Below are 24,700 nucleotides of genomic sequence, written 5' to 3'. Positions count from 1 at the left end.
GTATGTCGTAGGAGTTTAAAGAAACAAGTCTGTGAAAGAACTAGAAACTAAGCTGACTTTAAGTAAGGATGCGGATCAACAGTTGACGGTAGAGCCTGAGAAAGAGCAAAGTAGTACAAAGAAAGGCAGAGAAGAGGGGAAATCCCTGGGTGTGTATAGAAAAGTAGAAGCCCCCAAGTTTTATCTGGAAGCAGCAGTCAGCAATTACATAATCCACCGAGAGACAGTGTGACCGCCTGCTTTGGAGTTCAGAGTCAAATCCCAGTCCACCGCTTAGCACTGAATTCTTAAGCCAAACTACTTAGGATACCTCAATTTGCGTCTCCTCAGCCACTGAGTTAATCAACATTTCTTCATCTAATGAAACACGAAAGCAGAGTGGTACTCAATAGTGACTAAGCCCTCTCCAGCACCCTAATTTCACAGCAGAAGAATTGGGCCCGAGGTAGATAAAGTGACCTGTCTAAGTACTCATAGCCAGGGGGGTTGGAACTCTCTCTTTTTTCCTCCACTCAGTCCAGGGTTAGGTTTGCTTTTAAATCACAACACGTCGACTAATAAGAATAACCGTACGCCGACAAGAGGGGTCATGTTGCAGAACGGGAGGAAGTGACATTACATAACATCGGAATTTAATTATGTAACATTAGTATTCAAAAAGTATTAAGTTTCTGAAAGGATTTTATACATAGCTTTCCACCTATTTTTGGTAATTATATATAACGCAGTTTTCTCTTTGAAACATTACACAGCACCTAGTACAACAACATCAGGGTTCTCCTAACTTTAAAACCTTCCGAAATGGCAACTTCGTAAAATGTTTAAAATTTCTTCTAGGCTATAAAGAGTAGTATATGATTTAGGGGGCTGCCTATGAGAACAGAGTCTAAAAAACAAACTCATCAGCCTGCAACTGCATCTATGTGAAGCTCAGTACTGTTTTTTCACTATTTAACTTAAAAGATCTCTGGCCAGCAGACTGAAATGTTTGTTTTGTAATTGCCTGCTGAACTATGATAGTTTGTTTCCAGATGGTGCCCTTCCTTCAACCTGCACACAGTCTCTCCTTGTTCAGAGCCATTCAACCTCCTGCTGATCCCACTACCCCCACCCCTATTTAAGGCTACGGAGAGGAAATCCTAAGGAGATTTTCCCCCCAGCCTCCAGCAAGTTTTTGGTGACGTAATATGTGGGCTGAACTTGAGTCTACCGAGAAAGAGAGGGAATCACTATCCAAGGGTACTTTATATACAATCGGGCTCAGCTGCAGCTGGTTACTGCATTTCTCCATGTGGCAGACAGAGCAAAGCCACAATGCTTTCTCTGCTGGATTAAAGACAGCCCGCAGACCAGAACTTCCACTATACTACTTAAAATTACATAGGTGGCTTGTCAAATTCAATTGATTAGCGCTTCAGAAGAAAAAGAAGTTCCATATTACAGCTTGGATTCAACGGTCCAAAACAAAAATGCAGTTGCCATTAAAGTCACAGACGAACAAACTTCTACACTGATTTTTAAAGGCAAGATTAAGAGCAGCCAAGCTTCTGGGTTTGCTTTATCAACAGATGCAAAAAGGTATTTCACGGTTTCTTTTATGTTTTAGAATTCTATATACGTGGAGATGTATAGTTATTTTACATTTGCAGTAGAAAACTCAAAATCTCTTATTACTCAAAGAACTTTGGAATATTCTACAGTTTATTTCGTCTGAAAAAGGTTTTGTTTTGTAACTTTAAGTAAAAACTGGTCATTATATACTTTAGGATGATTAATGAATTATCTCGAGGTTCAAGTTAATGATATTTAGGGTACATGTTTTATAGACTGATGCATACATGCTGGTTTTCTGAAAACAAGTGACAGTAGAAAGAAATTTTAACAAGCAAGAGAGTAAATGTATAAGATTTATAGCACAGTGATTAAAAAACAAATGGATACAAACTAGAGAAAATAACTAAACATGATGAGTCTCTTTATACAGCTACATCGTATGTGCTAAAGATTTACACAGACGGTTACTATCGTAAAGTACAGCTACAAAACACAGCTAAGAAGATACAAAACGAACTGAAAGGCTCTGCAACAATACCTCAATTATAGCATGACCAAATCTAACTTAAATATTAATATTTAGTGTAAATAGTAAAGATCTAAAATAAGTCCATGATATTTCTTGATAAAACTGAAACTTTCAGTTTTCGAAGTTTACATGTACCAGTACTTTAACTTTGAGTAGCAGAACTTAAAACTGCTATAATGCAAATTATGTGGAAAAAACAAAGAGAGAGATATGTAAAAAGATCCTAAAACTATGAAAGATGTGAAATCAGGAGAAGAAATAAAATGAGATAGAAGTACAGTGTAAGCAGTCAGCATTAACAACAGAAAATAAGAATCCAGAAGACACATTTACATACATGATTACAGGACCAGAAATACTTAATATTTTTTAGACAGATATAACTTTGGACAACGAACACGATTCTTTCACCAGTCTATCTGGGGACTTTGTATTATCAGAATTATTAAAAATAAAATTACTAATTACCAACAATGAGCTTTAAACACCAAAAGAAACTTAAACTTGTTATGATTTGGGGATCCTCTGTCCTTTTAAAAAAATCAAAGAAATTCAAGGTAAGAATCTTCAACAAGCAAATAATGGAGCTGCTGAAATAAGATTTCATCCTCTTTACTTCCATGTCCTTTCCTTAAAGATTCAAAACTCTTAAATACTGGGAGGATCTCTGCTAAACATATTTTTACTAGAAATTCTGATAAAATTTCCAATCAGTACTGGATCTGAAACATTGTCATTCTCTTTTTTTTTGCTGTTACCACGAAAAGTACAGGACCTCAATTATATTTCCGTTCTTACTGAGGCCTTAGGCAAGCATTTAATCTGAAACCTATTTATCCCTTTCTTAAATAGCTCCAGGGGCTGAGACTGTTCTCAGGTCTCTTCCCAGAATGTAATTCACAACCTAGACGTTCTTTATCTAAAGTATCTTCAATGCTTCATAAATTTAAGTTCATTGCCTCTTGCTGTTTTCAGTGCATGACACAGCCAGTTAAATGCCTCTATGCGTTTACCATCTGAAAGGAAGAAAAATCTTAGCTTTCATTTCTTCTACTAGCTGGCAATGTAGCAACTATGAAGAGAAATAGGACCAATAAAATTAACTCAAAGCATGAAAGACTTTTTTTTTCCTCCTAAAAACAACCAAGCAAAGACATAGATTTAAACTTAAGTATGCTGTAACTAATTTACAACATTCTCGAGGGGCCTAGGAAAAATTTTAACGTATACAGAAGGGTTTTATGAGGTAACAGATTTATGGATCTTTCACTTTTAAAACTGAACATATGTGGGAAAATATTAAATAAGAGAATGTTTTCGTAAAAGGTGTAAGTAAATGTATTTTAAAAACCTATTCTTTACTCATGACGTAGCTAGTCTACTACTTAAGAAATACAGTTCTTTATTCAGCTTTAGGTGACAACGAAGTCATGGCTCCTGTAAAGGATAAGGGAATTGTATGTATTTTTAAAAAATAAACTTTTAGTTGTCTCCTTTAAATATTAACTTAAGTCAGATTCTCTTATGGCACATGGTGAGTCATCATATGATTTAATCATATAGGAACCCACAAAGAGCCAAGACAGAATACACCAAAAGAAGCTATTGTTAGTTTAGTTTAGATTTGTATTTTCACATTTTTGTTCTTTTCATGACAACACTGAGGCAAAGTTACAATAACAGACTTGGATCATGTGCTCTTAGTTGTTCTATAAAAATCTGGGTCTGGTAGGAAGACAAGCTCTTCAATCAGAATTAATCAGAAAAGGGTTCAGAAAATTCTACATGTTTTGAAGTTTCACGATACTGTCTGGATTTTCCTTGTTTTGGTAGCTTATTTCATCATTATTTAAATAAAATAAGTTTAGGATCTAAGAGTTTCCATCCATTACTGACGTGAAATGAGGGCACTGAACACTGAATGTGTTAACTGCATGGGAGAAATGCTGTACATATACCCAGGAGGCTGATGGCTTCTTTTTTCACTGTCTTCGGTTTCAAAAATAAACCATATCTAAATTCCACGAATATGTAAATATAACAATAAATATTTTATTGGTTTTTGGTATAGTTGACTCTAGTATAGTAACTACAGTTCTTTTTTAAATAAAATAGATTGCTGACACTTGGTCTAAATATTCTGCTGACGTCAGAAGGCAACGTTATGAAAACAAAAAAAATGAAAGTACCCATCCAAGGGTGCCTTTTGGCTATTAGCAAACAGAAGGCCTCTGATACAAATATGGAATATCATTATCCTTCCCATCATGATTATGTCCGTAAAAGAAAAATAATTCTCCACACTCCATTCTTTGCTTTATTTTCATTATCACGCTGTTTTGCAAACACTACTCATTTGAAACAACTGGAGGAAGGAGACATGGTTCTAGAAAGTAGTCTTCATCCTTATGATTCTAAGTGAAAAGTCCTTATTTCACCGATATAACCTTTAATTTTAAGAGGGCTCATAATCCCAAGTTAGACATAACTATCAACAAGCAGAATAAGATGGAAGGAAAGGAATGACAGCAGAAAAGTCTGGGATAAAAAAATCATCCACGGGTACTTGTGCATAATTAAATAATGGGTCAGTGTAAAGAGAAGCAAACCAAGAAAAGACTGTGGAAGACAAGATACACAAAGTTAAGACACTTCTATAGTTATAACACGACTAGGATAAAAAAAATCACAGATTGAGAATGTTATAAGTAGAAGATCTGAATGCCATCTGGGCTTCCCCAGGTTTATTTCTTTGCAGAATGGTATATGTTTACCTCACAGGGCTGCTGTGGGTGCCAACAGGTAACATGAGTTATATTTAAGCACGACACAAATATAATGGACTGCTATAGTGTTGGTGCTAAGAGAATTGTATAGAATATGCTGCCACACGATGTAGTTGTTGATCATATTAAAAACATGAACGCTGGCACCTTCTGCCTGGGTTCAAATTCTGGGTTTATGCCTCAGAAGCTGTGTAACTCTGGGTGAAGTACTTCACCTCTGGATGCCAGTTTTTTTCATCTGAAAAGGAAGACTGCAAAAAAGTAACTCAGAGGGTTGTGGTGAGAAGTAAATGATTTAATTCAGGCAGAAGGCTTGAAACAATAGCCTCGAACTAACAAGGACCCAATCGATATGAACTACTGTTATTGTTATGTTGCTATTATTAATAGAAGGCATAAACAATTTGGGATGTGGCTTTCCAAATTAAAAAAAGTACCTGGGTGGGAAATGGGAGAGAAAAGTTCTCAGTGTATCCAAGGCCAAACACAAGAAACAGCAGATAGGAACCAAGTTTACAAGAGTGGGAAGATGGGCCATCCTACAGCAGCTTGTTAATGGACCTGATGGGGCAACATATCTTACTCATTCTACTGCTACTACTCTGTAGGGAGGTATAACTAAAAAGAAAGGAAGCAGCTTTGGTTCTTGGAACCAGTTCTAGTGCTTCCTCTAGTGTTTCTATAGAAACTCTTTCATAAAGGAAAAGTATTTTTTTTTCTCGTTTTTTTTTTTTAGTACTCAAATGAATTTATCACATCTCTAGTTATATAATGATCATAACAATTCAATTTCACAGGATTTCCGTCCCACAACCCAAGCACATCCCCGCACCCCCCAAACTGTCCCCTCCGGAGACCATAAGTTTTTTAATGTCTGTGAGTCAGCATCTGTTTGCAAAGAAGTTCAGTCTGTCCTTTTTTCAGATTCCACATGTCAGTGAAAGCATTTGATGTTGGTGTCTCATTGTATGGCTGACTTCACTTAGTATGATAAGGGAAAAGTATTTCTTATCTGCCATTCCAAGCACACATTTTAGCATATGTGCCACTGCTATAAACACTAAGTGAAGAGCCAGGGAATCTGAGTTCTAGACCTGGTTCTAATATCACCTATTTGTGTGGTCTGTGACTTCAGTGTGCGCATGGATGCAGAGAGGTTGTGAATGAGATGGGCTCTAAGGTACCTTCCAACTCTAACACTCCTATTCGGTGGAAGCTAGGTTTTTTCTTGGTAATGGTTATAGGAAATTATGAACATTTTACTAAAATGCAGTTCAGTGGAACTTCTATTAGAAGAACATACCTGCTGAACTGTATATAAGCTCAGAGCTTATATATGATTATGGTTTAGAAAACACAATTACCCATCATGACTGTAAGCACTGTTTCATTCTTAAACTTGTCACCAATCCCATATGCTCATGCTACACAAACAATCAAAAAACATGATGCTAAAACTTTCCTGTTTTAGATCGGTCTAAAAATATTTCTTTAATCTGGTAGTAAAAAAGACACTTATTAGAGAGGGCCAATTCAATTGAAATCACACAATATAAATATAAAACACTGGTAACTCTCACCCCAGTTAGGAAAGAACATTTTGATTAATGCCTTTCAAAGATTGTGTGCCATTTTCAGAGCCTGAAGAGAGTCAGTGAGCTTTCTTAATGTAAGGAAGTATCGTACTAGGGTCTCAAAAGCCCCAGGAGCACCTAACAGTATGCCTCAGCACACAGCAATAAGGTGGTAGTTGGAGAGCTATTCTCTGAAATCTAATTTTTAAACAGATGTGAAGGCACTCTATTACTGAATTTAAAAAACTAGTAACTTTACTTCTGGCTCATTTTATTAATGCCAACAGGTATTTAGTTTTATCCTTAGATTTTTTTTTAAATATTACTGACTTTAAAAGTAGATTAATATTAATTTTTTTTTGGTTTTTTACTTTTTTCCCTTCATTGTTTTTGTTTGTTTGTTTGTTTGTTTTTTAGAAGACGTCATACACGCTCATTGCAAAATGAAGGCTCTGACCTGGACCCTAAGTGTGCTTTTCTTCCTACTAATGGGCATTGGACAATGCAGAGGAGGACAGATCACAATAAAAAAAATAACCCAGAGGAGATACCCTCGAGCCACAGATGGTAAAGAGGAAGTAAAGAAGTGTGCATACACATTCCTGGTGCCTGAACAAAAAATAACAGGGCCCATCTGTGTCAATACCAAAGGGCAAGACGCGGGCACGATTAAAGACATGATCACCAGGATGGACCTTGAAAACCTGAAGGACGTGCTCTCCAGGCAGAAGCGGGAAATAGATGTCCTGCAGCTGGTGGTGGATGTCGATGGAAACATTGTCAATGAGGTAAAGCTGCTGAGAAAAGAAAGCCGAAACATGAACTCGCGTGTCACGCAACTCTACATGCAACTGCTCCATGAGATTATCCGCAAGAGGGATAATTCGCTTGAACTTTCCCAGCTGGAAAATAAAATCCTCAATGTCACCACGGAAATGCTGAAGATGGCAACAAGGTACAGGGAACTCGAGGTGAAATACGCGTCCTTGACTGATCTGGTCAATAACCAGTCTGTGATGATCACTCTGTTGGAAGAACAGTGCTTGAGGATATTCTCCCGACAAGACCCCCATCTGTCTCCTCCTCTTGTCCAGGTAGTGCCACAGCATATTCCTAACAGTCATCAGTACACTCCCGGCCTGCTGGGAGGCAATGAGATACAGAGGGATCCAGGTTACCCCAGAGATTTAATGCCCCCACCTGACCTGGCAACTCCTCCCACCAGAAGTCCTTTCAAGATCCCACCGGTAACTTTCATCAACGAAGGTGAGTTACCTCCTCCTGTTAAAGATGGAAGTACGAGGTTAATGTGTTGTGTGGTTTATGGATCGATGCTCCCAATACATGGCTGTTCTTCATTTTGGGGATGTGATTATACATGAACATTAAAGTTTCTATTTTTGTTTCCTATTAACCAAGAAGTGATCTTAAATATACAGAGAGTTTGTAAAAACAGTATTTTCTGTGGAAAAAGTAATTGCTCATCCAAATTCTTATAATCTAAATTACTAGCACTGAGACAAAAATGAGTCCACAAGCCACTTCCAACCTTTATGAGCACCCTACTGGCCTCCAGCTAGGTCCTTACTGCTGCTAACAATCCTTTCATTCATCTCTTGCTGCTCTTCCCTTCATCCATCTTTCTCCAAAGGAACACGTAAAAATCTGCTTTTACTCTCCTAAAGCCTATAATTAACCTCTTCCTCATCTCCACTCTCAGCACGTGTATCGTCTACACCGAGACTAAGTCTATGCAGGCCTAGGTGCCTTGTTTTTTCCTACCTTGAAAACGTCTGCACAAAACCTATGCCTTCTTGCCTCGGTCTCCAGAGGAAAAGTATCCTTTCTATTTTCCAAAACTAAAAAACCACCATTGGATCTTATAACCAAATAAGTATAAATTAATTTTCACTAAAAAACCCGAGAATTGATTCTAATGTCTCTACCTCTGTTTCTTAATTTCATTCCTTCTTCCTTCATCCATTCAGTATGAGAAGCTGACCAAGGTGCCCAGAATACAAAGATGAATAATTCATCTTTCAGTTTAGTAAGCTCACTATTAACCTTCTGAATACATTTATTTCACACCAATGTCCAATTTCTCATAAACCATTCTCCTGAATTCTTTACAAGTTGATTTGCTTTCTTAGAGTGAAGGGAAAAACTGAAATGCCCAAAAGTGAAAACTGCACACAGACTACGACTTAATTTTAAACAACAACAAAAACACAGAACAAAGACAACAACCGGAAACATGAACCTCACGGAGTGGTCTGTCTGTCTGTAGCAGTGGACGCCCATGACCACACACATCTCTGCTTTCTGGGGCTTCCACATCATAATTCTGACTCTTCCTGCTTCTCTAGGTCCTTCACTGGCATCTTCTTCCTTCTCCTACGGCTTAAAAAGGCTTTCTTGAAGATATTCTGTTTAGAGGTCTCAGTACTCCTGCAAGGCTACAAGTATCACCACTGCTCAGATGATTCCTGCATGGAGCTCTTCCTCCTGATTCTAACCAAAGCTGGATGTTTGCATCTGGATAGTCGACCATAACCTCATATGCTGCTGTTTCCTCTACTGAAACGCCTTCTTTCAGCTTATCTGTCAACTTGGCAGATTTCAAGACTTCACTGAAAGAGTATCTTTTTTTTTCTTCTCTTTTTTGTTTTTAGGACCGCATCCATGGCATATGGAGAGTCACAGGGTAGGGGCCCAATCAGAGCTACAGCTAGCAGCCTACACCACAGCCACCGCAACATCAGATCCCAGCCACGTCTACGACCTACACCACAGCTCACGGCAACGCCGATCCTTATACCCACTGAGCGAGGCCAGGGATGGAACCAGCAACTTCATGGTTCCTGGCTGGATTTGTTTCCGCTCTGCCATGACAGGAACACCTAATAGAGTATCTTAAATGTTACACCTTCTCAGATTCAAACCTATTTAGATGGCTCCTTCCCCAAATTGCTGACTATGCCTTGAACTTTTTTTTTTTTTTTTTTAACATCACATTACCCTGGAGTTACTGTTTGCACGTCTGTCTCCCTGTTAGATTGAATGTTTCAGGAAGAACATGAATTGTCTTTTCATTTTTCCATTTCAGACATCTAGCCAGGATCAGGTTTGGCACACTGTGCGCAGCTTACTGTATGTACTACAATAAATACTTGAGGGATGAATGAGTAAATTAGTAACTAAACCCTAAAGCAATCTTTTCCCCAAATCAGTGTTCTCCTTTCAGAAATAACTAAACTATTATTATAAACACAATACAGAATTACTGAAGAAAATCTAGAAAACATCAACTTTTTAAAAAGGTTTGCTGAATATCCAAATACTCAAACAAACTAGTCTTTCTTCTTTTTCCCCTCTCATGAACATGGTGACCGATATTCTTGTAACTTTAAAAATCAACTTTGTTCTTTTTTTTTTCCCCCTCTATGATTATACCCTTAGGATACAAATTTCTGTAAATAAAATTGATAGGTCAATGGATTCTGATTTCTCTACTGTGGTTTATGTTATTACCCATTTCGGAACTCACTTGGCTCATTTCGGACACTTCCCTCCTGTCTCCTAGACATACACAGTCAACTGAGTTCCGTGTTGCTTTTCAGTCTCCCATGGACATGTCTCTTATTTCTATTCAAAGCCAGAACTCTAACTTAGATCCAAATTATCTGTGGAAACTAGAGAATAGAGAGGTCCTGGATTACCAGCTGTGTGACCGAGGGAAGGAGGTGCTCTGTGCCTCAGTTTCTTCATCTATAAAGTGGGTATGATAAAATACTTATCTCATGGCGTTTAACACTCAAGGAGGATTGGAATAGTGCCTGGCATTCAAATGTTATTCATCCTAAGAATTACATAATAGCTTCCCACCTAGTCTAACACCATTTTCTTTCTCCATCAAATTTTATTCTACACTGCCAACAGAACTGATGTGATCTGCTCATATCACACTTCTATCCAGCAGCTCCCCCACTGCAAACAGAAAAAGTCCAGTTGGCTTAGCCTGGGTAAGACCTGATATCCTCCTCCTCAAACAAAAGCAAAAACAAAACAATCCTACTTCTTTAGTTTTCCTTTTATTAATTCCTTTCACAAAACCATTTGCTTCAGTAAAAGGAATCAATTCACAGTCTTCTAAATTACCTTCCGTGCTTTCTGTCTACTCAAATTATAAGGCTCGGACTGAAATAAAATAAAATGAAATAGTGTCTCTTTAAGCCCCTCTGACTCCCATAGGCTTGAAGTGCAATTGTTCCTACACAAACGTCTCTACTCTCCTTGACGGAGACACAATATTTCTTATATTCCCTTTTGAATTATCAGTTATCTCTACATTACACAGTCTTTATAAATAAAAGGACTACATCTAAATAAAATGTCTTTCATCTACATTACAAGCTCCTTCCTAACATCTGGATAATGTGTCATCTGCAGATGCTAAATAAATAATGGCTGACTTGATACTACATTTTTATAGAGCTTCTTTGGTTGTCATCCAAATAACTTCATGAAAATATTTTACACATCGATCCATTTTCTACTGTTCTAACTCTCAGTAACTACAGGCTATAGTACCATTAAATTAGGTAAATGAAGTTCATTATCAATATCCCCACACCATCTGCTTTCCAAAGGAATGATGTGTATGAAATAATCACCTGGGTACAGAAAGAAGAAATATTTATTTTTTACATCCTTTAAAAAATGTATGTCTAGTGTAAGCTTTTAATATACACACTTTATCAGTAGTTTGTATACATACTTTATAAGTAAATACAACTGAGGTGTGTGAAAAAAATTTTAACTGATGGGATGTACAACTATATGGGTACCAAGATGACTGCCATGGAGTGTTTTCTGTGGCTGCTGAATCTTAACTGAATGGTATCAGCAGTTCTGGAAGAAATGTTTATTTACATATTCGTATACTGACACAGTAAAAATGCCTGTGTAAAATGAGATATATCAGTTCTAGGTTTTATTATACACTGAGCTGTAGGGCAAAAAAATACCCTGATATTACAGAATTAAGTCTCATGCTAAGGATTTAGCTCATCAAAAGCACAGGCATAACTTTTTCTTATTTGTTGTTATAAGTAAACATTAACTTTTAATTTTTTTCTATAAATGCTGGTCACTGAAATTCAAGGACAGAATTAGCTACACCATAAAATGTTCATTAGCAGGCAAATAAACATATAAGGGAAACTAAACAAAGTTAAGAAAAAGTGTTTCCTTTGTTTCTGACCTTGGGTAAGTCATTTAGCCTGTTTGTCTGTTTCCTCATTTGTACAATGAGAGCACTGATTGGACTGGGAAATTCTAACACCTCTTTCTAGTTCTAATATTCTGTGATTCAAAAATAATACAAATTACTACAAGCAATAACAAATAGACTTGCTATTTTTCTTTATATACATATAATATGCTAAACTCTTTATTCATATTATTCTTACATCAGACTGGAAAAAACATCTAAGCTGTCTGGCACTTTCAGGAAAAGGGCAACAATGGATGGCTACTGCTGTACTTACATATGCTTCTGGTACCAAGAAGTTCATATTACTGTACTCTATGTGTAGGTCCATGGTCATTCTAAACTCTTAAATGCATAATGCGTATTATTTAAAAAGTGTTCTAGTCAGTCTCAAAAAGTCAAATACTGCATAATTCCACCTATGTGAGGTACCAAGAGAAATCAAATTCAGAGATCATGTTGCCATACACCTGAAACTAATAACAACACTGTAAATCAACTATACTCCAATAAAATTAAATTAAAAAATCGGAGAAAGTAGAATAGGTGGTTGTCGGGGGCTGGAGTGTGGGGAGAGTGGGGAATTGCTGCTTAGTGGGTATAGAGTTTCAGTTTCACAAGATGAAGAGTTATGGAGATTAACTGCACAAAAATGAGAATGTATTAATGCCACCGAACTGTATACTTAAAAAACGGTTAAGTTGACCAGCTGTATGTTATGTAATGTATACATTACATAACAAACCTTAGAGAACAAATTTATTATGAACTTATCACAAAGAACAATATTGGGAATGTCACTATTCACCTGGCAAAAAATTGTTAATGTTGTTGTGGGTTAGTTTTTTGTTTTGTTTTGTTTGTTTGTCTTTTGTCTTTTTGCCTTTTCTAGGGCCACTCCCTCGGCAGATGTAGGTTCCCAGGCTAGGGGTCGAATAGGAGCTGTAGCTGCCGGCCTACACCAGAGCCACAGCAACTTGGGATCTGAGCTGCATCTGCAACCCACACCACAGCTCACGGCAATGCTGGATCGTTAACCCACTGAGCGAGGCCAGGGATCGAACCTGAAACCTCATGGCTCCTAGTCAGATTCGTTAACCACTGAGCCACAATGGGAACTCCTGGGTTAGTTTTTTAAAAAGGAAACATTCTTTTACAAATGGTATATTTACAAAAATAAGCTCATTCCATGGAGTTCCTGTTGTGGCTCAGTGGTTAACGAATCCAACTAGGAACCAGGAAGTTGTGGGTTCGATCCCCGGCCTTGCTCAGTGGGTTAAGGATCCGGTGTTGCCATGAGCTGTGGTGTGGGTTGAAGACACACTTGGATCCCACGTTGCTGTGGCTCTGCCGTAGGCCGGTGGCTGCAGCTCCGATTCGACCCCTAGCCTGAGAACCTCCATATGCCGCGGGAATGGCCCAAGAAATGGCAAAAAGACAAAAAAAAAAAAAAAAAAAGGTTCATTCCTTATAAGTGAATGGAGGTGAGAAAGTTGCTTCATAGTATGTTATAGAATAGATCCGAATATCAGGAAACTTGTGGATTCTGGCCAGGGTTTTCTGAGGCCCAGTTGCTTCTTTTGTGTTAAAAAAAAAAAAAGTTTGCTGTGATGATTAAATGAGGTGATACATGTGAAAATGCTCTGTCTATGGTCTGACCATCATTATTATATTTTTTGGGTACACATCCCAACATATGCCGTGCCACGTATGGGAATATAAAAGGTAAGCTTAAAAAGCTGAATTTGAAAAGCAGTTATTAGCAAGTAAAAATGTGCTTTTTAGTGGGTAATAAGCTGATTTTCAATTACTTATAATGCTTCCTATTAGTACATTTAAAAAAGTACAATTGGTTTCAGTGGAATATTTATATTAACACTTAAACTAAGAAAAACTAAACTAAAGGAGACTAGTTAAGCAAAGAAGCTGAAAAACGATTCTATTAACCAGTTATGAAAAATAATGGATATATTCTTAAGTAATTTCAAAAGCTAACCGGCTTTTAAACTTATAAATTAATGAACAAAGTAATTTACATTATTAAAAGAAAGAATCTATTATCATTTTAGAAATTATTTGCCTCAAACACCCCACTCCAGAAACTCTGTGGAGTATATTTATCTTATACTTAACTCACAACCCAGTTAAAAAGTTTACCTTTCAAAAAACTGTACTTGCTGACCAATTTTTGAAAGCTCTAAATTGGTTATCTTTTTTGGTCCTCTTTCTCCTATCACAAAGCACAGGATTGGGACAAAGTAAGAAAACAATTGAGATATTCAACAATAAAAAGAACAGATTTTCCTTTTAATTGAAGTAATTAGTTTCATTATGGAAAAAAACAGGCATGTTAAATAAAGATGGTTCCTAGTATAGGTGTTACTAAAAGTATGAGATCTTTTTTCCTTTTTAACCCACTGTTCTGTTCAAATTATGGGTTCTCAATGAAAAATACATGCTGGAAAATATGCACTGACTGGTCAGTCAATGTGCAAATATGCATGACCGGTCAGTATTTTTCTTTCTATGATGAATCAAAGCTACTAACTGGAGTTTCTTAGCCTTATATATCAATCACCAAATAAACCGAGGAAGAAAGAGACTGTGTCTTCAAATTCAAGGCACAGAATTCAAAGAAAAAAAAAAGCAAAGAAATAAAAACCAAAAAGGAGTTCCCATTGTGGCTCAGTGGTTAACGAATCCGACTAGGAGCCAGGAGGTTGCGGGTTCCATCCCTGGCCTCACTCAGTGGGTTAAGGATCCAGCATTGCCGTGAGCTGTGGTGTAGGTTGCAGACGCAGCTTGGATCCCGTGTGGCTGTGGCTCTGGTGTAGGCCGGTGGCCACAGCTCCGATTAGACCCCTCTCCTGGGAACTTCCGTATGCTGTGGGAGCAGCCCTAGAAAAGGCAAAAAGACAAACAAACAAAAAAACCAAGGTACAGAATTCTATTTTCCTGCCTTGAGAGGAATCCATTGAATGTCAAGGAAGAGGAAGCCTATTTCAAGATTATTCAAACGCAAGAAAAAGGCTAGTAAAATTACTTTTTTTTTTTTTTCTTCTTTTTTGGCCACCCCATGGCATATGGAGTTCCTGGGCCACGGATCAGATCCAAGCCACAGCTGTGACCTACACTGCAGCTGCAGCCAGTACTGGATCCTTTAACCCACTGTGCTGGGCTGAGGACTGAACCAGCGGCCCAGTGGTACAGCGATGCCGCCGATCCCACTGAGCCACAGTGGAACTCCTAAAACTCAAACACAGCAGGACCTCCTATTTTGAAAGCAAGGTATTTCCAGTCTATATCCTTTGAGCTATTATGAATACATTCCTGAATCACACACACATATATATATCATGTATAAATCGATCAATTTATTTCTGATAATATGCAAATGAGCAAGTTAAAACTGGCTTCTGAAAAATAAAGCTGCTATGTTATCTTTTCTTTTTTACAGCCATACTGTGGCAGACGGAAGTTTCCAGGTCAGAAGTCAAATGGGAGCTGCAACTACCTACCCACCCACGCCGATCCAGTATTACCCACGCACGCCGCAACAGTACTGGATCTAAGCCGCATCTGCAACCTACACCACAAGCCTGTGGCGATGTCGGGTCCCTAACTCACTGAGTCACAATGGGAATTCCTAATGATTCCTATTAAGCATTTTTTTCAATGGTATAGAGAAAGTAGTAAAACCTTTACTATAAGAATGATCTATAATTCTACAGCAGAAAATACACAGGATATGCAAGTAATAATTTGAAAATATTTCTGACAAGATCAATAGCATACTCTGGGCTAAGGTAGGTTAATGGTTTATTTATCAAAATAAGTATTAACAAATACTAAACTTTAATATCTACCACTGAGGAGAAAAAAAAATAGCTATAAGCACTAGTAATTTTACCTACATGTCTTGAAACAAGAATTTCAACTACGTTTTCCTAAGTCTTTATAGCAACCAAATCCAACAGGTATCCAAACTGTAAAGTGAATCCCACTACAAAAAAATTAAAGTTGAAGGAGTTCCCGTTGTGGCTCAGAGGTAACAAACCTGACTAGTACCCATGAGGATCCATGTTCGATCCCTGGCCTCGCTCAGTGGATTAAGGATCCTGCATTGCTGTGGCTGTGGGGTAGGCCGGCACCTGCAGCTCTGATTTGACCCCTAGCCTGGGAACTTCTCGGCCCCAAAAAGCAAGCAAGCAAACAAACAACAAAAAAAGAAAACCAAAGAAAATTAAAGTTGAAGATAATTTTAAATCTGCATAAGTTGAAGTTTTATCAAGTCAAACCTAAAGCTAGAAAACCCAGAACTCCCCAATTTCCTTAAACATCCAAGGGACTATTAAATAGCAGAAAAGGAACAAACTGTATTTCACAAATACTCTGTCAATATTCAAAACCTTGTTGTTTCTAAATATTTTACGGCAATTCAAATAATGTAATCAAAGTCCACCTTGTGAATATATAGTTAAATATAAAATGTAAACTGTCAAAGCTACAGTCAAGTGAGTGCATAGCAAACGTTTACAAAGATGACATTCACAGAATAAGCAAATTTCTGAAATGAAAGAAATATTTACATGTATTGCAACAAAACCACTTCATGTTTGCATTAACTATAATACTAATAGGTTTTAAAATAAGAGCAACATTCCTCAGATATCCTTGACTATTCTCAAAGTGACAACTTAAAAAAAAAATCTGGCTAATTTTGTAAACAGCTATGATGAGTGCATCCTTAGACTGAAGAAGTCAATTTCAGCCCTAGAGCCGACCTCAAGAGCTCCACTGACAATTTAGACATGCTAAACTTGTAACTCCTCTAGGATACCAACCTCTCTTCTCTGTCTCCGTGCTCACAAGCCATGTGTGCCCTTGATCAGACCCTCTATCCTTGCGACACTCAGCTCAGGCTCAATCTTCACAACTCGGCTCAGACGGAGCTGACTCCATCTCTTCCCCACAAATCTGGGTTAGCTCTTTCTTAGCCCGGGTTCCCATGTGCCCTGCTAATGCCATCAGAGTACTGATCCAGCTGTAGCACTTGGTACTTCCCCCGCTTCCCACTGGACTCTATGGCTGTTGTTTCTTATCCCTGCAGCCCAGAACAGTCCCTAGCCTATAGCAGATGCAGAAAAGACATTTCTGGGAGAAATAATGCAGAACTGAGGAAACCACTCTGGCTGCCAGAAATCATTTAGTTCAACAAATACTTGAGGACCTAAGAGGCTTAAATCAAGGATATACAACCAGAAAATACAGTCCTTGTCCATGGGGGGGTTCTATGAGTAAACAAATATTCTGCATTACACAGAATAATCTAAGATTGGAATTGGGACTCATACTTCATTTCTCCCTCCATCTCATTCCCACATATGAAATTGAAATGCTCTAACTGCATCCTACCCGAAATAAACCTCTCTACACTTCTCTGACTTGAGGCATGTTTCTGTAATGTGAAGTAGCTCATACGTGACGGATTAAAAAAAGGAGAATAATATCAGTAAAATGAAGTGGTCATATTGGTTCATATGGGATCTTTTTCCGAGCATATTAATATTCTGTGCTGTAAGTTACTGCAGCTGGAAACAAGGTATGCTAACATGAGCACTAGTTGTTATTTTTAGTGTATGATTTTGATTTAGTGCATGAGATTTTTCAGGAAAATGTCATTTTTCTACAATGGAAATGACTGTACATTCATCCTTGAATAGCCACATTCAGTTTATTAATTAAATAAATATATTTATTAAACAACCTACTTAAATTATTAAATAGGTTACTACCATGTGTCAAAGACAGTAAAAAAGAAAAGGTAACTTGGAGTTCCTGTTGTGGCTCAGTGGTTAACGAATCCGACTAAGAACCATGAGGTTGCAGCTTCGGTCCCTGGCCTTGCTCAGAGCTGTGGTGTAGGTTGCAGATGTGGCTCGGATCCCGTGTTGCTGTGGCTGTGGTGTAGGCCGGTAGCACAGCTCCGATTCGACCCCTAGCCTGGGAACCTCCATATGCTGCAGGAGCGGCCCGAGAAAAAGGCAAAAAAAAAAAAAGAAAAGGTAACTAAATCACCAGTGACTACATTGTTAGGTACTGTGTTGAAGGGCTCTGAATACTTAGTAATTTAAATTCAAAACTGATAAGGGAGATAATATAAAAATAATTCACACTGAATTTAAATGGCATGTGATCTAATTTATGGCTAGTTTGAAAAGGGCAAATATTATTTTTTAGAATAGTCCTCTCCAGCTTATGAACTACTTCTGAGCTTTCACAAACTAACTAAAAATCCTCGTGAATATATATAAAAACACAATTTCTTAAAATTTTAGCAAATCAAACCCAGTTACATATAAAAAACAATATTATACCATGGCCAAGTTGAGGTTATTCCAGGAACACAAGTAGATAAATAAAAAGCCTTTGACAAAATTCTAAATCCATCCATGGTAAGAACTCTCCACAAACTAGGAATGGAAGGGACAAGAATTTTTAAAACAGTTACTTACAGCTTAAAGGAGAACATGCTCATAGTAAACACAAGACTGGACATCTCAGAAGAGAAATAAAATTTATAAAAAAATCAAATTGAGACCCTAGAGCTGAAATATTTAGTAACTAAAATAAATTTAACCCAAGAAAAATTGCATTAAGTCCTTGCAGCTTCCGCAAAATTTTTTTACCAGTAATCTAAAGTGCTTATAGTCACTGTATTATAAGTTTTAAAAACTTGAAACATAGAGAAGTATCAATGAAACAGTAAAAATATGGATTAGAGAAATTCATCTTTTTTGGGGGGTGGTGCAAATCTAAGGCAGTGAGAATGAGAAAAGGGACGTGAGGCAAGGAAAAATGGGAGGTAACACAAGGTGAGAGCAAGTTGAGGCTGGTTCATGACAAACCCGGAGGAGGCAATCACCTCTGATTTTGGTGTATGGTTTTCAATTTCCTTGTACTTAAAACATGAAGGCAAATTAATTAATACCTTTTTAAGCAAATCAACTTGCCTATTTAATAGTTAAAACACTTACAGTTGTAACACTGATGACATGAAGTCAAAAATAGTCTTCATCCTCAAGGAATAATTTAGAGGGAAGAGTTCACATTCTCTAAAAATCCCTTCTAATGACGTAACTGTGTATTTATTTAATAAGATTAATTCCACCCCAGCAAGGCCCTACAGGGACCCTGAATATACTTGGTGCAGTTTAGATAATAACACATTTCTCAAAATTTCAACAATCCTACTACCATTAAAATACAGCTTTTCTTGTATGAATTTTACTTGACTAAACTCTAGTTCACATAATTTCTAGAAATTATATATAAAATTTGGCAACTGAAATGCCTATATTCTTTTGGTGGTTCTAATAAATCTTTAGGGTAGTTCTTATTTCTGAATCACTTAGTATTTTTACATGCTTATTAAAAAAAGCATCAAAACACGGAAGGAGGGTGAAACTAAAGAATGCTCAGTAAAACTAGAAGCTTTCTTTCTTTAGGTAAAAGTTACAAAAATCACAAGTTCAAGAGTCAGACACTCTACAAAAGATTTTACAAAATGTTTTGTCATTTAAAAAAATATGAGGAACTTATTAGTGGATTAAAAAACAGGGAGCAAATTCATGAAATGAAATAACACGGGGACAACTATATCATAAGAATTCAGAGCACAGATTCTGGGATTAGAAAGAAATAGATTTCAGTCTGGTTTATTACCTTCTATGATACATAACTTTAGTTAGCTAGCTGTTTCACCTACAGAACATCTGTAAACTATCACAAGGTCATTGTGCAGATTAAATAAGAAAATTACTAATAGTTACACAAATTGATAGAACTCTTTAGAAAGGCATTCTGCCAACATTCCGGGAATGTATTCTTATAAGGGAAAAAGTTAAAAGATTCCAAAAGTTTGGAAAACTGGTTTATTTTAAGGCTTCTCGGTCTTTAATATGTGAATGTACATTGTGAGTTTCTGTAGGGTAATATAATATTTAGCCATTTTAAAACTCATTTGACCATGGTATGCCATTTTCACGAGTATCTCAAGGGACTACTGTGTTCCATTGAAATCAAATTTTGGAAACTGTGAATTGAGCACTATGCAGAGTCATAAAACTGTTTGCACCATTGTAATCCAGTAGATCAATCCTGCAGCACTTTTATAAGTACGAAAAAACAAAGCCAGTAGAGGACACTTTATATAGCGTTATTTAAACAGCAAAAATCAGATAAAAGCTCTGTGTCAAATGACAAAGGAGTAAACAATGATATATCAACATCAAAGGCTGTGTATTACAGCTACTATAAATGCTAAAACAAAAGCTGTATGGAAATGTTTGTTAAACTAAAAAGACAATGCAATTTCTTACGTGTGGTAGAATCTCAGCAATATAAAAATATATGTATATGGACAAACACTTGCAAGATCAGTGAAAAATGATAGTGGGACTGGGGTAATCCTTTTAGTTTAACTTTTAGATAAAAAGTGGTATCTGTAAAGAAAGATACAAAGGTAAGACTCTTGACTAAAAACTATTTTAATATAGCTCTTTTCCTAGTAAGTTCCTTGGCAATCAAAGATATCTGAATTACAGGACCATTCAAAGACTGTCAGCACGCAAAAGAAGCTGGACACTCAGTCAGCGGGATTTATATGATCAAACCAGAAAACAGCAATGGACCAATGCAGTTATGGTGTGAGAACAGTTTGGACCCTGGGGGATGGACTGTTATTCAGAAGAGAACAGATGGCTCTGTCAATTTCTTCAGAAACTGGGAGAATTATAAGGTAATTCAGTGATTCGGACCTGGGGTAGAGCAAAAGCAGCTTTTGCAACAGCAGCCATTCTATGCAATAAATAAGATAAATAGTCAAAATAACTATTCGTATGTGTTTCATTATCTATATTTGCCAAAAACATGAGTCTCGTTTCTGACTTTAAAGTCAAAATTAAAATGTAAAAAGGTACATTTAAAGAAGATGTACTTTAAAATGTTTCCTTTTAGTCTGAATGGCTTCATTCTTTGCCAAGACTGTTTCCTCATTTCCTTTTCTAAGACAACTGCTTTTTTATTTATGACCACATTTATATCCACTATCAAGTGCATTTAATCAGAGGTAATTAGTACTAGAAAAGGGTCACTTTTTTGGAAGTCCTATACTTATGCTTATAATTGTGAGGCATTAATATATCCATGTGAGAAATACAAATTTCTTTTTAAGGGCCACCACCCATGGCATATGCAAGTTCCCAGGATAGAAGTCAAAATTGGAGCTATAGCTGCTGGCCTACACCACAACCACAGCAATGAGGGATCTGAGGCATGTCTGTGACCAACACCACAGCTCATGGCAACGCTGGATCCGTAACCCAGTGAGTGAGGCCAGGGATGGAACCCGTGTCCTCACAGATACTAGTCAGGTTTGTTACTGCTGAGCCACGATGGGAACTCAGAGAAGTGTAAATTTCTAAACAAGTAACTAGGAAAAAAATCCTATAACATGACCTTCTTGAAAATACATTTAGTGTTAGGATCAAGTTTATCAAAATTATATTCTGCTGCATACCTGCAATGGCAAATACTTACCGAAATAAGATAGTTAACTCATTATTTTTTCTAAACACTAACCTACAATTTTTCAAGAAGGAACTCTATAAGGATTACTATTTCATTGTCCTATATTTATTAATTTTATCTATAATAGAGCCAAAGAAGATAACTTGTTTAAAAGAGATACTATCATTTTTATGGAATATTGTAAAAAGGTCAGGTGTCCTTTTTGCTTGACTACAGTGAGGACAGAATATATATGCTTGCAGAACCAAAATTTGGTTGAGTATGAGAGAAATCAGGAACCCTTTTCAAGGATCTGGGTAGTTCACAAGGTAATGTGTTTTATAAGCTTTTTATACTTTTCAGTCCCTTTTGTCTTTGTCTTATTTGCTGAGTTTGAAGTTAGCTGTGCAAACAAATATTGGCAAATGAACAGAAAGAAAAATGAAACAAAATGACCATCAGAAGATCAGGTGATCTACAGAAATGGAAGTTCACATTACCACTTCAATGGCCAATATCTTTATGCTATCAAATGATTAAAACCTATCTGTAAAAAAAGTTAACTTTACTTATTCATGTTCTCATGTTCTTTGTTTATTAACAGAAAGGATTTGGAAACACTGATGGAGAATATTGGCTTGGACTGGAAAATATCTATATGCTTAGCAATCAAGATAATTATAAGCTGTTGATTGAATTAGAAGACTGGAGTGATAAAAAAGTCTATGCAGAATACAGCAGCTTTCGCCTGGAACCTGAAAGTGAATTCTACAGACTGCGCCTGGGCACTTACCAGGGAAATGCCGGGGATTCTATGATGTGGCATAATGGTAAACAGTTCACCACACTGGACAGAGATAAGGATATGTATGCAGGTGAGCAAGAAAAACCCGATGTGTATTCTCTGTAGAGTCACCACTTTCTATGCATTAAATAGAAATCTGTTAAAAAACAGTACAGGGCACTAAAAATCTTCCCAGAAAGGTCATTTTGGACTCAGAAAGTGAGTATAACCATCCGAAAGGTACAGCTTTTAGGAGCATTTCTCTAAGCCCATCTCAAAATGTGCACTCTGTGAACAAGGTTTTATTGTTGTGACTTGATGGAGTTTGGGAGGGAAACAAACAAACTCATCTGGAAGTAAAACTTCCAACTGCTTAAAATTTGTAACAAAGCCCACTGGCCACCTACCATGTGCCAGGACCTGCTGTAGGTGCTGAGCACATGACAGTGAACAAAGCTGCTGCCCTTCTGGACTGACTTTCTAGGAGACAAAATGATTTGGCCGCCGGTGACAATTACTTTAGGAAAAATAAAATGAGTAAGGGAACATGGGTGGGTGCTATTTTATGTGGGTTGGCCAAAAAAGTTAACATTGAATAAAGACCTGCAGGGAGCAGTCAGCAAGCCATCAGCACTTGGGGTAAAGGCATTTCCTGGTAAAGCAGAAGAGCAACATGTGGTATAGGGATAGCAGGGAAAAAAAAAGGGGGGGGGGTTAATACTCTCTTTAGAAAGAATTAATTAGGCCATTGACATAATTTTAAAATCTAATTTTCATATACTTTTGCCTTTTTAACTTAGGTTTCTGGCCCTGATAAAGAGATACTCCCTGAAAACTGATTCATGTTCAGTATGTTCAGCCGTGTCTTTGGCAGGCAGCACCTAAGTCTCCGTCACACTGGTGAAAGAGAAAAAAAAGGCAGGCAGATATGACCATAACATATGCCTTATTTATAGAAATTCATTTGATAGTACTATTTTATTTTCTGCTATTTTGAAAACCAGTTTTCCCCAACTTTACTCTCTTGAGCAATTCCATATCTTTCCTTCTCTATCTCTCCTTCTCTCTCTCTCACATACAGACACTGCTTGCATTTGATTTACCCTGCTACCCAGAAAATTCAATCACTTTAAAAAAAGAGGTGTACTAACAAGCAGAGGGCAAAATAAAAAGGCAATTCAAGTGATCTTTCAGGTAGTTGATACTTACAGCAACAGTAACCATACATGAAGTATCAGAGCTATGAAGATGAAGGTACCTGAAATCAGTAAGAAAAACTCTAACTGTTCTAAAGGTAGGCTAAGTTTTTGGGAGTTTACAGAGCACCACACTTAGAAGGAACTTTTACTCTAACTCTGTATTTTCTCCCTCAAGGAAACTGCGCCCACTTTCATAAAGGGGGATGGTGGTACAATGCCTGTGCACACTCCAACCTCAACGGAGTATGGTACAGAGGAGGCCACTACAGAAGCAGGTACCAAGACGGAATATTCTGGGCCGAATACCGAGGCGGGTCCTACTCCTTGAGAGCAGTTCAGATGATGATCAAGCCTATTGACTGAAGAGAAACAGTCTCCAATTTAACGACACAGAACTCTGTATTTTTCAGTTCTGAAAAATGTAAATGGTACACGTATATTATTTTGCACAATGCATTCCTACAGATAGTTTTTTAAAATGAATTTTACCCTAACTAAAAAAGGGGATTTATAAAGGTAGTCCTCCCTCAGTATACTACAGAAGATTAGGTGTCTATAATCCTAGCTATTTTAAAAATAATGACTAAATACAAAGTTTGTTTTCTAAAATGTAAATATCTGCCACAGTATAAAACAAATCTTAGCTTTATTTTAAATCAAAAGTCAATACATGTTTAAGATCCTTAACAATTTATTTAAAAACTTTATGAGAGTGCTGTAACTTCCAATGGAAAAATAATTTTAAGATTTCAGCAAAGTATTTTTATTTATAAAAATACAGACAGGAAATTAGAAAAAAAACCTCTAGTTTTGCCTTCATTTTGCATGAATAAAAGTTATTTCAGATTGAATTTGTGCCTTTCACATGAAATGATTAAATCTGAATTCTTCAACACTATATTTATATCAATTTCCAAAATAAAGATACCCACACTATTAAAATACGTATTTTTAAAACCAAAAAAGGTACGTAGTATTTAAAACATCAATATATGAAAACAAATATACAAATGAATTATACATTTCATTTCAAATACTGATAATATTTTCAGTACTATCTTCATATGATTTGCTGAACACCCAAATCTCTTGAAATTCATTTTGTGTTGTTCTATCAGTAACATGTTGATAACAGAAAAATGCAGGCTATTGAGTGAGTCAATAGTTTTACAGATCTGGATTATAACTATAAGCTTATTCATTAATACTTTTTTCTCCCTAATTTACTGATCTTTACTATTGACAAAAAACTTGTCTGTTAGGCAAGTCCGAAAGCTTGGACAGCTTTACATGCATTACTGAATACTTGTGGGTGGGACTAAAACAACTTCAAGGAACTGTCAGCTATTCTTCCAATACTGAGATTCAACAGCTTCAGAGTGGAATCCATAGGGGTTTGGCAAGTCCAAATCGCTAATTCCATTTTACAACG

At 36.9% G+C, this 24,700-nt stretch overlaps 2 protein-coding genes across 6 annotated transcripts in view; one reads left to right on the top strand and one right to left on the bottom strand.

Annotated features, from left to right (window-relative positions):
* RALGPS2 (Ral GEF with PH domain and SH3 binding motif 2) overlaps window positions 1-24,700 on the bottom strand; it is a 175,631-nt gene that overhangs the window by 44,158 nt on the left and 106,773 nt on the right. The window lies entirely within an intron of this gene.
* On the top strand, window positions 1,152-24,119 carry ANGPTL1 (angiopoietin like 1). The gene is made up of 5 exons (XM_047753073.1): window positions 1,152-1,578; window positions 6,861-7,709; window positions 20,322-20,515; window positions 21,890-22,160; window positions 23,444-24,119. The coding sequence occupies exons 1-5, from the start codon at window positions 1,569-1,571 to the stop codon at window positions 23,629-23,631; spliced, it is 1,512 nt and encodes a 503-aa protein (XP_047609029.1). The 5' UTR covers window positions 1,152-1,568; the 3' UTR covers window positions 23,632-24,119.

This window comes from Phacochoerus africanus, chromosome 11, assembly GCF_016906955.1.
Source record: "Phacochoerus africanus isolate WHEZ1 chromosome 11, ROS_Pafr_v1, whole genome shotgun sequence".
NCBI lineage: Eukaryota > Metazoa > Chordata > Mammalia > Artiodactyla > Suidae > Phacochoerus > Phacochoerus africanus.
The sequence above is the reverse complement of the archived record's forward strand: the minus strand, read 5'-3'. Positions and strand labels throughout refer to the sequence as shown.

Coding starts and splice junctions, on each gene's coding strand:
- ANGPTL1 (XM_047753073.1), top strand. Junction 7,710..20,321: donor GGTAACTTTCATCAACGAAG/GTGAGTTACCTC, acceptor TCTGAATTACAG/GACCATTCAAAGACTGTCAG. Junction 22,161..23,443: donor AGATAAGGATATGTATGCAG/GTGAGCAAGAAA, acceptor TTCTCCCTCAAG/GAAACTGCGCCCACTTTCAT.